Source organism: Panthera tigris, chromosome A3 (genome assembly GCF_018350195.1).
Source record: "Panthera tigris isolate Pti1 chromosome A3, P.tigris_Pti1_mat1.1, whole genome shotgun sequence".
Taxonomy (NCBI): domain Eukaryota; kingdom Metazoa; phylum Chordata; class Mammalia; order Carnivora; family Felidae; genus Panthera; species Panthera tigris.
The window spans coordinates 90,397,168-90,411,974 of NC_056662.1; the positions used below are offsets into that span (position 1 = coordinate 90,397,168).

A 14,807-nucleotide genomic window follows, 5' to 3' on the forward strand; every position below is an offset into this window, starting at 1 on the left:
TAATTCTGTTTCCTTCGAGAAGGTGTGGGGCAGAGCAGTGGAAGACTGGTGGAGCCACTGCTTGTGGGGGAGGCTGCTGAGGGAGTGAGCCCACCTCCCCCAGCCCTTGCCTGCCCCGCCAGCCCCCAGCCCTGGCTCTGGCCTCCGCACCTCTTCAGCACTTTTGTTCTGTGCCATACAATGGAGCGTGTCCCTGCAACCAGCTGTATTATTGTCTGGAATCTGGATGTTTCCTGTCGACACTGCTTGTTTCCTGGGGAGGAGGGACTGTGCCTTCCTGGTGACACCTGAAGATCTTGACCCACTTGTGTTTGTGGAGTCTCCCTGTCCCCCCTTTATCCCCGCTCTGTAGCCTGCCTGCGTGGATCAGCTGAGTGGCCTGACTCTTGTCTTACATATCCTTGGGTCAGCATTCTCTCACATTCTAATAAGCCTGGGATCTTTTTGGGGGGCACCTGATTGGCTGGTTTGCTAGGCCTCTTAATTTATAGCCATTGGATCTCATTCGCGTCATCACATGACCCTCTTATCCTGCCATAGGATATTGCTATCATTGTATTCAAACATTAAAAAGTAAATTTTGTATGGGGACCACAATTTGGCTGAAGACCCAGGGGCCCATAGGCCTATAGCAGTGTTCTGGGTGTCCTGGGGCACGAAGAGCAAAACTGAGGCGTGGACTCCTGGTACAGAGCTTGATGGGCCCCTTGAGCTTGATGGGGACTTGGCTGAAAGTCCCTGGGAAATAGTTAGCTCTTGTGAGGGAGTGGGTACCCTATCATTGGATGTGAGGCTGTGTCATTGTGTGAATTTTTATTTTTTATTTTTTAATGTTTATTTTATTTTTGAGAGAGAGAGAGAGAGAGACAGAGCGCAAGTGGAGGAGGCTCAGAGAGAAAGGGAGACACAGAATCCAAGCAGGGTCCAGGCTCTGAGCTGTCAACATGGAGCCTGATGCGGGGCTTGAACTCTAACTCTCGAACCTCGAGATCCCAACTTGAGCCGAAGTCAGACACCTAACCGACTGATCCACCCAGGCACCCCTCATTGTGTGAATTCTAAAAGTAATATAAAGGTGCATTAAGAAAAATAATCAGATCATCATAATTGTTTATGGAGAAAAGTAAGACCCCTTGGCCACTCCATCACTGGGAGATGACCAGTGTTTATGGAGGGACTCATGGGTTTTGAGTCTTGGTCTCTGTGAAGATCTTGTCTTTCCTAAACTAATAGTGGCCGTTCCTCTCTCTATAGAACATGGAGAGTTTCTGGCTCTGGACCTTGGGGGGACCAACTTCCGTGTGCTTCGTGTAAGAGTAACAGACAATGGGCTCCAGAAGGTCGAGATGGAGAACCAGATCTATGCCATCCCTGAGGACCTCATGCGAGGCAGCGGCACCCAGGTATGACCCTTCTCTCAGAGCAGCCACTGGGACTCTGGGCCCCACGGGAGCAGACCCTATTCTTCCTCTGTCTGGGGGAAGGAGACCCTGACTAAGGTTCAGGTTTCCTGGCGTATGTCTGCCTGGTGATCCCTTTCTATGCCTGGAGGTTGAGTGGGGCGCCTCCATCAGGAGAGGTGCATGCGGGCCAGAGAGCAGGGAACATGTGAATGAGGCCCCGGGGTCCAGATGTACTATAGCAGGTGGTGTTTTGATTTGCCATGTCTTTTGAGGTCTGCTTGCGTGGGCTGGTTACCGATGAAAGTCTGCTGTCAGGACGCTGGGCCCACGCTGCCGGACGCCTGTGATTGGCAGTGGTGCTGCTGAATAGCAAGTCAGAAGACACAGTTGTGGTTTGACACCGCCACCTGCCACTGTGGTCATTCTGCAGCCCTCTTTGGTGTATACTTGCTACCATAGCATCACATGAAAATGGAAGTTGGCCCTTTACCTTTGTGGTTATTTGCTCTTTCTCTTCTTGACTGTCTAAAACAGAAGAGGTTTTGCACACAGGGATGGAAGCCTATTGAGAAAGCATCAAAATCTAGCTTTAGGGTGTCTGTCCCACCTGGCACTGCAGTGGACACCGTGTGCTTCCATATTGCCCCAAATCCTGCTTGGTCATCCCCATATCTTTGTGGCTTCTAGAGCATCTAAACAATCAAAGGAGTGAATGCAGAAGAAATGTGAAATCCAAGAAAGAATCCTCTCAGTAACAGCCAGAAAAAAAGGAGCAAGGATGGAATTGCCACTGTGATAGTCTCCAAACATATATTGAGCTTCTACTATGCATTGGGCAGTGATCCTTGCTGGGAATTAAAGTCCTGGCCTCTCCCCTCCGGGGCTTACAGCACAGCTGGACCACCAGGTCACACACCCACCCCTCACAGAAGGTCATAAGTGGGTTGAAGTGGATGAGTGACTGTCAGGAGGAGGAGGAGCTGACACATGATGACCCATTGTGTGTCAGGCTGAGCAAAAGCTTTTTGTATGCATTTTCTCCTTTTGTCCTCATGCTGGCCCTGTGAGGCCGAGTGTTCATGTTATCTGCTTTATAGATGTGGAATTGCGTTTTAAAAGATTGAGTGAATGACTTGGCTTTAGATCATAGGGGTGGTTGGGGCCAGAGGCACAACATAAAGCCCTATTGATGACATTAGAACCTGCATCTGCACAACTCTAGGGGGCTCCGTCCACTTGGTAGGCCACACGATGTGGTCCATGTGAGTGGTGCTTCCTGGAATTAGGCAACATGGTGGTCCTAGATCCCGACTACCTGCCCTGCTTCCAGAGTAGGAGGTGCCCCCTGGAGGGGCTGGTGATCCTACAGACAAGAAATCTTGTGGGGCAGGCCCTTTGGGGGCTGTCCCTCCCAAGAGTTCCCCCAGGGGATCCCTTCTACAGAGGGGACTCTCACTGCCACCACACCAGAAGTATCTGGCCAGGTGGTGGGTATCAGCCGCGGGTCCAGCATTATTCTCTGCTCTTGGGTGTCCAGGGAACCTGATCTCCCCTTTCAGCTGCTCTGCAAGAACCTTCCTTGGGGTGTTCTTCCTGCTCCTTCTTCAGCTTCTCTCAGTCCAATCACTGAAGACATTCTTGGATGATAGCACTGCTATAGGGATCACTCTCAGCTTGAGCGGTGGTTATTCCTGTTGTATTTTCTACCCAGCGTGTACGCAATAAAAGAGTGAATGGAGGAAATGAAATCCAATAAGATGCCCTTCCAGTGTGGTCACCTTTTCTTAGGCCTTAGAGTTTAGAAGAGGTGGGGCCTAGTGTATGGTTCTCACCACACTGGGCCACCTCCTCAGAAGGAAATTTCAGACCACAAGTAGATCATGTGGGGGAGATACTTTTAGACTCTTTATTTGTCCCTGGGTGTAGCTCTGAGGGTAAATCTGCTTTCCTTGTTTTAATGCTGGGGTTGGACTAGGGAGGCAAAGTCCTTGAGACTGAGATTTGAGCTCTCACATAGCTCCAGGACATACAGACAATGTCTATTAAACATTTGAAAAAATTTGAAAAAAAAAAATTTGAAAAAAAAAATTTTTTTTGAAAAAAAATTTTTTGAAAAAAAATAAAAAATCTGAGATCCACCGGGCAGAAACATAAAGCTATTGTGATATTTTAAAAGTTTTGAATAAATGGAAAAGTGCTAAATAAAAATGAAACCTAAGAAAATTAGAAGAAAATATAGGTGTTTATTTCACCCTAAGGAAGGGAAAGAATACTATATGCCTAAAGCAGAAACCAGTTGGTAAGAAGATTGGAATGAAATTTATAGTGGATATTTTAGTGGTGGAATTGCTGGTGCTTTTTTTCCTCCCTATATTTTCCTTTTCCTTTTTTTTTTTGGATGGTAGGTATCAGTCTTTTAATTGGGAGGAGAGCAAATGGATTTTAAACATAAAGTTTCATTAAAATCAAGACCAAATCACCAAACCCTAAACTTGCAAAGGTTTCTGAGGATCTGTGAACCTGGACAGGGCGGGTTCCTGGATAAAATCTGTCTTCAGGCACATGAACTTGCACTTGAGAGCAGTGAATTGCAAATTGTAATAGTGGTCACTTTAGATTTTTAAAGTGTATCTTATGGGAAGGGGAGTGAACAGATTCTCAGACCAATAAGGAAAAGGAAACCATTCTAACCTTACGAAATGATGCCCTTTGAGACTTTTTATGGCAGGAAGGTATTAGCTCTTTCTCCCAGTATCTTATCCTTAGATCATCAGCTAATAGAAAAGGAGATAGTCTTCCAATTAAGGAAGCCGATGGTCTGCTCTTTCTTGCTTAACCAAGTACTGTCTAGTAGAACTTTTTGCAATGGTACAACTGTTCTGTATCTGCCCTGTGCAATATCGCAGCCACTAGCTAGTTACCAGTGGCATTGAGCACTTGAAATATGGCTAGTGTTGTGACTCAAGAAGTAACTATTAAATTTTTTAACATTTTAAGTGATTAAGATAACAGGTGGCTAGTGGCTACTGTATCAGGCAGCATATAATTTAGTGCCTCTTCACTGCCTTTCCTTGTTGGCAACACAGTTGGAAAGGGAGCAGTGGATCGGGGCTGGATGAGGGAAACCATTTTGCTTTTCCCCCCTTCTAAAGCTCCCCCTCCCTTCATTTCTGATGACTAGAGTACCAGGAAGAAGGTGCTGGGAGTTGGCGATTTGTAAATTTTGTCTCTGATCAACTTCCCAACAGAAAATCAGAACTTGTTGAGTATCTATCTAAAAACCCTATGTCATATTAAAATACTTGGCTTCTGCTCAAGGTAATTAGCACTTGTGCATTGGTGATCCTCTTCATGAGAGAGCTTTGTCATTGCCCAATCTTTTTGCTCTTGAGAATGTTTCGGTTTGGAGATTGAGAGTTTCAGCATCAGCTGAGGTTAATTTTGCATGTGATTAGACAGAGGGGCAGGATCAATGCAGGACATTGTTAGAGCTGGCCACCTTCTAGATGGGGTTGGCCTTGTCTTCCTGGATCACTCCCACTGAGCATACCCCAGACATCTGGGGAGCCAGTGGGCCTCTCAGCCTACCCTGCCACCTGCAACCTCTTAATTCCTTTGTAAATGCAAATACTTTTTGGGGTTTAGGGCAGTGGTTCTCAAACCTGCTTCAGGATTACCTGGAGGGCCTCACCCCTGCAGTTTTTGATTCAGTAGGTTTAGGTTTGGGCTTCAGAATTTACATTTATAGTATGATGGTGTTGTTTCTGGTCTAGGACCACATTTTGGGAACCTCTGGTTTAGTGGGATCTTCCTTGCTTCTGTCTAGAAAGGAAAAGGTATATTTTCATCCATCCCCCTTGGCTTTTAGATTTTGCCATCTGGTCAACCTGGCCCGTGGCACCTATTTAGTCTCTTTGGCCTCTGCTTACTTTTTGTACCAGAGTGCCCCTGGCCTCAGCCTCTAAGCATCTGGAGGGAGTCACTGCCTCTCTTTGAGGATGCTAAGTGGGCAAGAAGGAAGCTATGGGGCTATGGGCCTTGGGACTGAGCGAAAGCCTGGATAATTGTAAATACAGCTTTTTCTTAGAAGCTGTGGGTCCTGCTTGGCATGGTCACAGTTGTGAGGCTGTCCATCCATAAAACCCTATACATTCTTCAGTGCTCTTCGTGGACTTACTGGGTTTTTCATTTTGAAGTTAAAAAACAAAGATGCTTCTTTGAAATGTTCCTAGGAAATTACTTTTCTAGAATGGAAGAAAAATATGGGTTATTGTTATTATTATTATTATTATTATTATTATTATTATTATTTTGTTAAGTTCATTCTATGAATGCCAACCAGAGAATGTCCCATTCCCTCCCCAGTCACAAGAGACAGGGATGCTAGAATACTTCTTGGCAGTGGGATGGGCTGTCCTTTCTGAGACAGTCAGCTGTGCACCCATGACAAGGAGTGTTCTGGCAGAGCCACCAAAGGATGTTCTGTTCCCAGGGTATGTGATGACTTTCTGACTAGCTTTAGCTATGATTTCCCCTGCCTCACAGGGTTATTTTGACAGTGGTTTGGATAAATAGTTTGAGTGGAAGACAGTATTTAATCAGCACTAACTGCTGTGAAGTCCTTATATGTGTGACTCATTTAATCCCTGTGGTAACTCTGAGGGCAGGTACAGTTGTCACCCTCATTCTATAGGTGAGCAAATTAAGACTTCAGAAGGGATACGTATCTTGAACACATTCAGCTAGTTCCTTGCCGAGCCCAATGTGTATGTATGCTTTTAATCTCCATGTTATTCTCCCTCCCTTCTCATCTTCTTGTGTTGTGTGCCCTTAGCTGTTTGACCACATTGCTGAATGCCTGGCTAACTTCATGGATAAGCTACAAATCAAAGACAAGAAGCTCCCCTTGGGTTTTACTTTCTCATTCCCCTGTGTCCAAACGAAGCTAGATGAGGTAAGATGAGTTCTTTAGACCCTTGTTGCTTCATTCATTGGGCTGGGAGGTCTGGGATGAACTTTGAGCCAGTTGCTGCTGTGGTTTTAGAGGCGGCTCTGATGGTTGTTTGGATGAGGTTTGAGTATTAAGAGTTCTGTCCTTCTGGGTGAGTGTATGTAGGTCTGGGGGGGATGGTGAAGTATCAGAAGTGCGGGAGGGGGAGGGTCTTTATCACTCTTCCCTCAAAGAACAATATGAAATACATTATCTTTATCCCTTGTAGGGAAACAGGAATGAGAAATTAGGAACTCCTTTGATCGAGAGTATCATAATAAAGATCCTTGGAAGAAAGATGCCTGGGGAATTAATGATGAGAGTATCTTATTTTGGCATTTCTATAGCCTGTTCTTTTCAGTTCTTGGGGGCAGTAGGTCATGAAGGAATCATTCATTTAATCTTCTTTCTGGGTCTTTGATGAGGCCCCAGTTTCTTTTTCCTAGGCTAGTCAGGAAGCAGTACAAATATTTAAGCACGGTTGTAGTTTAGCTTAGCTCCATGGCAGAGGTCTCCACTCACTAATGGCTGTTTGAGTAGAGTGGTCAATGTTCATTCCTTGGTCCTTTTCCAGAGTTTCCTGGTCTCCTGGACCAAGGGGTTCAAGTCCAGTGGCGTGGAAGGCAAAGACGTGGTTACTCTGATCCGGAAGGCCATCCAGAGGAGAGGGGTGAGTTGGGGAGGCAGGAGCTTGGTGTCTGGAGGCTCTTTACATTCTTATGGGTCCACTCTGAAATCTTTCCTAGTCTGTTCCCAAATCAGCATGAGAACCTTTTTGTGGTTCTTAAGGAGAGGTTTTCTCTTCCTTCTCTGCTAGGTTTACCTAATAAGATTTAATTTTTTTCCAGTTTTATTGAGATATAGTTTACATACAGCTAAATTTAAGACATGCCTCATAATGATTTGGCATCCATATACTGCAAAATGATTGCCACACTGATAATCTTACATATAATCAGATGCTTCTGGGTCTTCAGATTATCACGATGGATAAATAATCTTAGCCTCAGTACAGGAAAAACCCTTCAGTCTTTAACCTGAAGAAGACTTGAATATCATTTTCAAGTAAGAAGGTTGGGATGATGTTGGCATTAGGATGGAATGGGGCAGAGAGAGAACAAGATAAAGGCCTGGTCACAGAAGTTAGGAGGGAGGGAGGGAGGGAGAGAGAGAAAAGAAGAAAGAGAAGGGGAAGGGGACAACAATGACAAAGTGGGCTCTTGTGAGTGCAGTGGTGTCTGTAAACTAGACTGCAGGGCGGTGGCTTCCATGGTGAGGACATGCAGGGTGGGGAGTAAGTTGCTGCTGTCAGACTGCATCTGAGCCCAATTCCCAGCTCCAACCTTCTTTGGCTTCAAGTAGGGTCAGTGAGGAGGCAGCCCTAATGCACTTGAGCTCTGTGCCTTGCTGCTCTTTATCTCCATCTTCACAATTGTAACCTTTCTGTGATGGTGAAGGTCAGAGCTCCGCTTTTATCCCTGCAGGACTTTGATATTGATATTGTGGCCGTGGTGAATGACACAGTTGGGACCATGATGACCTGTGGTTATGATGACCAGAATTGTGAGATTGGTCTCATTGTGGGTGAGTGAACAATGGGTGTGGGGGCTGGAAAGGGAGGAGGGCTCCATGGCCTGCATGACTCTTTGTAATTCATATTAGAAGAGAATGGTACAGTCACTTTGGAGGGCTGAGCCAGGATTTGTGGGTTGGAGGTGGTTGTGGACTGGACCATGTTGGGATACTCCAGGAGCCTGCACTGGGGAATCCCAACCACCCTAGGTGGTCTCAAGATGGGGGAGTAAGAGGGAGCTGGGGGCTGGAGAGAGGCTGGTGTAGGTGGGTGCTGAGCAGTCCCTTGTTTTGGCCAGGCACGGGCAGCAATGCCTGCTACATGGAAGAGATGCGCCACATTGACATGGTGGAGGGCGACGAGGGGCGGATGTGTATCAACATGGAGTGGGGGGCCTTTGGGGACGACGGCACACTTGATGACTTCCGCACTGAGTTTGATCAGGAGATCGACATGGGCTCCCTGAACCCTGGGAAACAACTGTGAGCAGCACCCCTTGTGTGTGGCGGGCTTGTGGGGGGTGTGTGGGCCCAGGAGCTGAGGTGGGAGCCGGTCAGGGCTGGGGTGGGGGTGGTTCTCACTTTTGCTTTAGTCTTATATCCCCAAAAGGTTGCCGGGGCAGCCACTGGTTATGGGAATGGTGTGCTCATCACAAGCATTGTGACTATAAATTGCTGAGAGGGCTCTAAAACAGATAAAACAAGCAGACAAACCAGAGTGTAGGTAATAATTTGTCTACATCCTTTAGAGCTTTCATTTTAGAAGGTCCTTTTCTAAGTGTTGGCCCTGCTCTTCTTTCTGCCACCTTAAATTTGTAAGTTGTCCATAGAAACAGTCTGTGAGTCACAGAAGAAAAGTCATGTTGAGGTGGCCAGGGGGAGGGTCTCTGAATGCTGTTGTCGTAGCTTCCACCTCTGCCATTGCCCAGAGTAAGAGGCCAGACGGTCGTCTCCTCAATACTGGCTGAGGCTCTGAACTCAGACATATGATAGAGTTGCCTGCGGGCTGAGCTGGGGCCCACGGAGACCTAGGGTCTCCAGTCTCAGCTCTAGGCAAACCCAAGGCCTGTGGAAAAGCCAGCTAAGGAGCCTCCTTGGCCGCTTCCTAGACCTGTGGCCCAGCAGGCATTCTTGGGTGGACAGGACCAGGAGGGCCTCCAACATTTTGCACCCTGAGTGTTATACTCTCCAGCCTGGCTAGACTTGATTTTTAGTTTCTTTTGACTGTTACGAAATATTTCACTCTCATTATTACACCAACATTGGCCCAATGTCCCCTATTAGCAATCTTGAAACAGGGATTGCTGTAAACTCCGAAGGCAATTACAAAATGTTTTGAGCAATTCAGGCCCCCTCTGGTCTATGCTACGTTGCTATGACTATTGCAGGAAAGCCGCTGGCATAGATCTCTGCTTGGGGAGGAAAGCCCAATTCTATAAGCCAGCTCGGCAACGGGGACCCTTTTTCTTTACAGGGAGAGTCCTTACTTCTTCAAAGCGTGGTTTATTTAACTCATAAGCTTCTCCCATGTATCCAAGCATGAGTCCACTTACTTGCAATTTTCATAGGCACACACTGGCTGTGACTGCCATGGCCGGTGAAAATTTATGGACCCAAAAGTCATTTATTCAATGTCTGCCTCTAAGAACAAGGCACACCCAAGCCATTCTGAGGAGCCATATGCCCTTTAAAGTGTCAGAAGACAGAATTGCCAGCCCGGCCTTGGGAGCACACCACTGGCTCAGACTTAGACAAATCAAAGGTTGGGCTAAGATACCAGAATGTCAGCTAAGGTAGCCCTGAGGTCATTATTGGGCTCCAGTAGGAACTTTTCTCACTCTTTATGTATTTCTAAACAAATCTTTTTCTTTTTTTTTTAAAGTTTATTTATTTTTGAGAGAGATAGTGCGTGTGCACGCACAAGTGAGGGAGGGGCAGAGAGAGAGGGAGACACAGAATCCGAAGCAGGCTCCAGGGTCCGAGCTGTCAGCACAGAGCCAACCTGGGGTTCAAACCCACAAATCGTGAGATCATGACCAGAGCTGAAGTCGGGTGTTTAACCGACTGAGCCACCCTGGCACCCCTAAACACATATTTTTCTAAATGTTGACTGAAACAAAGTGTTTTTAAAAAGCTGGAGTGAAAGCTTTTATAAATCACTCACACTTCGGAGCCCCACTGGACCCCTCCCATATCTCTATCTCCTAGCTATTTTGGAAAAGGTGTCGAGGCAGACAGACACATGAGGTCCTTAGTGTTAGAGCCAGGCTGCCTCCCCAGGCAGTGTGCCTGTGCTGGTGCTTGAACCCTCTGCTCAAACAATGTTGTGAGCTCTGCACTTAGATCCAGTTCTGCTATAGTACCTTGTCCTGGGTCTTCAGCCAGTCACTTCCTGAGGGCCGGGCTCCCTCTCTTGTGGGTTGTACCAGGTGACTTCAGAGTCCCTTCCACACTCTTGCTCTGGGTTTCCTCACTAGAGCCCAGCTTAGTTAGTGTCCACTGGCCCTGGGGGCCACCTCTCTGGGCTCCGGATCATTAGATGCCAAGGAAGGGCCTTCTTTGCCACAAAGAATGGTGAAGCTTCAGTTTCTCTGACACAATTTGAGCTGGAAAGACTGGCTTCTAAAGAAAACAGCATCACCTAGTGTTGAAAAAATGTTAGCCGATTGCTTGGGGGCGGGCCTCTGCCTTTCTAAAACATGCGTTTATCTGGTCCCCTCCCTGCTCAGAAACTTCCAAAATGTCCCACTCCCAGATTCCCAGACCATCTGACATTTAAAGCTCCTAATCTGGCTCAACCTGCCCATCACCCCACCCCTGGGGTTGTGGGTTGTTTTCCAGAAATCCACAAATGATCTTGCAAAAGGAGGACAGTATGAGATGTTGAGTTGCTGGGCCTGCACCCCTGATTTAATCTATTGACCTTTTTTTCCTCTTGTATATAAATATTGAGGTTCTATATAAAGTTTCATCTTAGAAAAGTATTTCCTGGGTAGAGAAAAAAAAAAAATGTAAAGTCACTTTTACTGCATGTAACTTACTTTATCTAAAATTCAGTCTGTCCCAGAATATGTCGCACATCCCCTGGATGTTTAGTTTGGCTGCTAAAGGCCTTTTTCCTCCATAGTTCAAGGCCCCCCTGGCCTATAGAGATGTCCCAGATGTCCCAGATCCTGCAGCCTCCCCTGAGCTGTCACCTGTCTGCACATCTTACTTCTAGCAGCGCCATCAAGTTAACATGTCATTGTGCCTCTGCTTACATGTACTTATTGTTTGGTCTGTATCTCCCTGCAGATTTGAGAAGATGATCAGTGGGATGTATATGGGTGAACTGGTAAGACTTATCCTGGTGAAGATGGCCAAGGAGGAGCTGCTTTTTGGGGGGAAGCTCAGCCCAGGGCTCCTCGCCACTGGCCACTTTGAGACCAAAGACGTTTCAGATATTGAAGGGTAAGCTTCCTGGTCCTTCTCTCTCTGTTCACTGGATCCCCAGAAGAGTGGATAGGCTGTTGGGGAATGAGGAAAGGGCACTGACCCTTGACCCTTCAGATTTGGACAGCAGGAGGGCCTTGCTCAACATGGGCCATGGCGGGCCTATAGCTTGACTTCACTTTCCAGATAGTCTCCACTCTTGTGCACTACCTAAGTGGCTCATGGTGTTGCATGGGTGGGGGTCGGGCCAGGTTGAATGCTGGAGGCTCTCAGGGAGCCCCCTGATGACTCATATGCATCTACTTTCTTTCCCTTCAGAAGCTCTGACATTTATTTCTCTGTTGGTGATTCTCCAAAAAGGCTCTCTCTTGACACCTTCTTCATAACAGAAGGAGAGGTCCCTGTTTAGAGCCCTGCATGGCTTTAAAATTTACCCATTTAGTTCCAATAGGTAGATCTGAGGCCTGCATTTCCCAGAGCGACATGGGTGGGAGTGAGGGTGGCCTGATTTTTGTTTTTTCAGTTATCAGTATCCAAAGAGTTGGGTCTACTTTCCTGTTCTAGAGACTTCCACTTGTTGCTTGAGCTGGCCCTGTCGTTTCAGGGACCAAATGATGGAGAGGTGAGGATTTGGGTGCTAAAGGGAGCAGTGAAACAGTTTCCTATACCTTCAGATGGAAACTCTTGAGCAGATTGTGCCTGCTTGTTAAGCCCTGAGGGGATGGAAGGATGTATACTGGTGAGGCACTTAGTTTCCCTGAGGAGAGTGCTGCTCACTGCAGCAGACTCTAGCACAGTCTCTCGCATAGATTAGAGCAGTGCCTGCTCCCTCGTGAAAGGCAATGAGCTGAGTGCTTCACAGAGAGAAAATGGGGTGGGCTCCACCGCGGGACACTGTTCCGTCTACCCCTAGATAAGCAAACACAGCATGCACTCACACACACACACACACACACACACACACACACACACACACACACCCCTTGATGTGTGAAGCCATGAGAGCAAGGCCTTGTCCTTACATCATATACCCATAAAAAATATTAGTTTTTCTCAGTGGGAAAAAGGGGCACTTGAGCAGTGTGTGTGGTGTGTGTGTGTGTGTGTGTGTGTGTGTGTGTGTGTGTGTGAGATGAGCCTCATGTTGGCTCTGTTGTGTTTTCCCCTTTCTCTACCCTCACTGGGAGATGGTATTGGCTGGAGCTGAACGGTTTCCTTGTCAGCTGACATACTCCCTCCCCCTGGCCACAGTGGGTTGGACACATGCCCACACACTGTCCTTCTGTTTCCTAGGGAGAAGGACGGCATCCGGAAGGCCCGTGAGGTGCTAGTGCGGCTGGGCATAGACCCGACGCAGGAGGACTGCGTGGCCACTCACCGGGTGTGCCAGATCGTGTCCACACGCTCAGCCAGCCTGTGTGCAGCCACCCTGGCAGCTGTGCTGCGGCGCATCAAGGAGAACAAGGGCGAGGAGAGGCTGCGCTCCACCATTGGGGTTGATGGTTCTGTCTACAAGAAGCACCCTCAGTGAGTCAGCGTGCTGGGACCCATAGTGACAGGGCCCCCAGAGCACTTGGAGACCACTGACAGGCCTGAGAGAGACCCTAGTGACTGCCCAGCCAACTCTGGTTTGCATTCTGGCACAGTGGGGAGGGACGTGGAGTTGAGGAGCTCTGTAGAATTAGCTCCCAGCTGGGCATGTGAGGATCAGGAAGGTGTGTCCCTGGCAGGGGTTCAAGCCATCTCTGAAGGCTCTTGATGACTGCAGCTCTATCCAGGGCCCCCCCTGGCTCGCGGTGGGGGGCGGGGGAGGGGGGAGTGCTCTTTCTGCCACCCTCCTGTTTAGGAGTTAGGGTTTCTCTGTACTTGTTTCTTTGACTCTCTCATGATTCTGGGTGGGCTCTGCAGGTACTGTGTCTTCTGCCAGGGGACACCCTAGTTCAGCCTCTCTGGCTGATCTGGGTATTGAATTCATCCTGCCTTTCCCTCCATGTTTGGATCCCTTGGGTCCAAGATATTCAAATTTCAGTTGGGACCTGGCCATCTCTCTATTGTACTTACTCATTATCTAATCATTTTTATCTAATAGGAGCGCCAGGTCAACGGGCCTTCATTAACTGAATGGTTGATGCAGAAAGTCTCAGGCCTAGCATTCCCTGGTTTTCTAGTCTAGTGCACATGAATCACCTGAGGATCTTGTTAAGAGGCAGATTCTGATTCGGAAGGGTTCGGCCTGAGATACAGGGTCTTACTACATTACTTACTATGATTGTGTGCGGTGGGTAGTGACTTCCTACAACAGTCCTTCCCTTCACCCAGCCAGGGCGGTCACAGTTGCATAGCTGAGCTTTAATTAACACGGTGATGACCCTGACTTGGGAGAGTGGGGAGAGGATGATCAGGGTGGCATCTGCTCCTGCAGATGCCTCCTGGCCTTTGAGCTGAGGCGGTGAGCCCTTTGCACCATTGACCCTAACCGCGGACACCCATGTCTTACCCCGTCTTGGTGACTGCAGTTTCGCCAAGCGTCTTCACAAGACGGTTCGGCGCCTGGTGCCCGACTGCGACGTCCGTTTCCTGCGTTCCGAGGATGGCAGTGGCAAGGGGGCAGCCATGGTGACGGCAGTGGCCTACCGGCTGGCTGACCAACACAGAGCCCGCCAGAATACCCTGGAGTCTCTGAAGCTGAACCGTGAGCAGCTGCTGGAGGTTAAGAAGAGGATGAAGGTAGAAATGGAGCGAGGTCTGAGCAAGGAGACCCACGCCATTGCCCCCGTCAAGATGCTGCCCACCTACGTGTGTGCCACCCCTGATGGCACAGGTATGCGGCAGGCTGCCTCCCAGCTCGCGGTGCTGGGCCTGTTTCATGGTGTTGATGCCCAGGAGGACTCCCTTAGCCATGGCATTGGATATTTGGACCAGAACATGTTTCTTCAGCTCTAGCACTAGGCAATTCTAGTGTTCAGTAAGCTCAGGCAAGGCATTCCCCTGCTACAAACTGAATAGTAATAATGATAAACACTTACTGAATGCTTACTATGTGTCAGACACTTCTGTAAGCGCTTTACACATATAAACTTAATTTTTAACGGTTAACAGCAATTAGTAATTAATTTTGTTAACAAACTAATATGCTTGGCACAAAACTGAGACACTGAAAAATTAAGAAACCTGCCCAAGTTCACACAGCTAGAAAATGGCAGAGCTGGGATTCAAACCCAGGAGTTTTTGGTTCCAGGGCCAGTTCTTATAAATCCTAGGTCAGGGGTTGGCAAACTAATGCCCATGAGCTACATCTGGCCCACTGCCTATTTTTTTAAATAAAGTTTTCCTAATACACAGCCATGCCCATTTGTCCACATATTATTTATGGCTGCTCTGCACCACCATGACAAAGTTGTGTGGTTGCA

The 14,807-nt window shown here is 47.8% G+C and overlaps 1 protein-coding gene across 1 annotated transcript in view; it reads left to right on the forward strand.

Moving 5' to 3' along the window:
• Nucleotides 1-14,807, forward strand: part of HK2 (hexokinase 2) — a 62,348-nt gene that overhangs the window by 34,297 nt on the left and 13,244 nt on the right. Inside the window, exons 3-10 of the mRNA XM_042981816.1 lie at nt 1,255-1,403; nt 6,238-6,357; nt 6,968-7,063; nt 7,878-7,977; nt 8,265-8,448; nt 11,260-11,415; nt 12,691-12,924; nt 13,914-14,218. Of these exons, the coding sequence (XP_042837750.1) occupies nt 1,255-1,403; nt 6,238-6,357; nt 6,968-7,063; nt 7,878-7,977; nt 8,265-8,448; nt 11,260-11,415; nt 12,691-12,924; nt 13,914-14,218 (1,344 nt within the window). The remainder of the gene's footprint in view (nt 1-1,254; nt 1,404-6,237; nt 6,358-6,967; nt 7,064-7,877; nt 7,978-8,264; nt 8,449-11,259; nt 11,416-12,690; nt 12,925-13,913; nt 14,219-14,807) is intronic.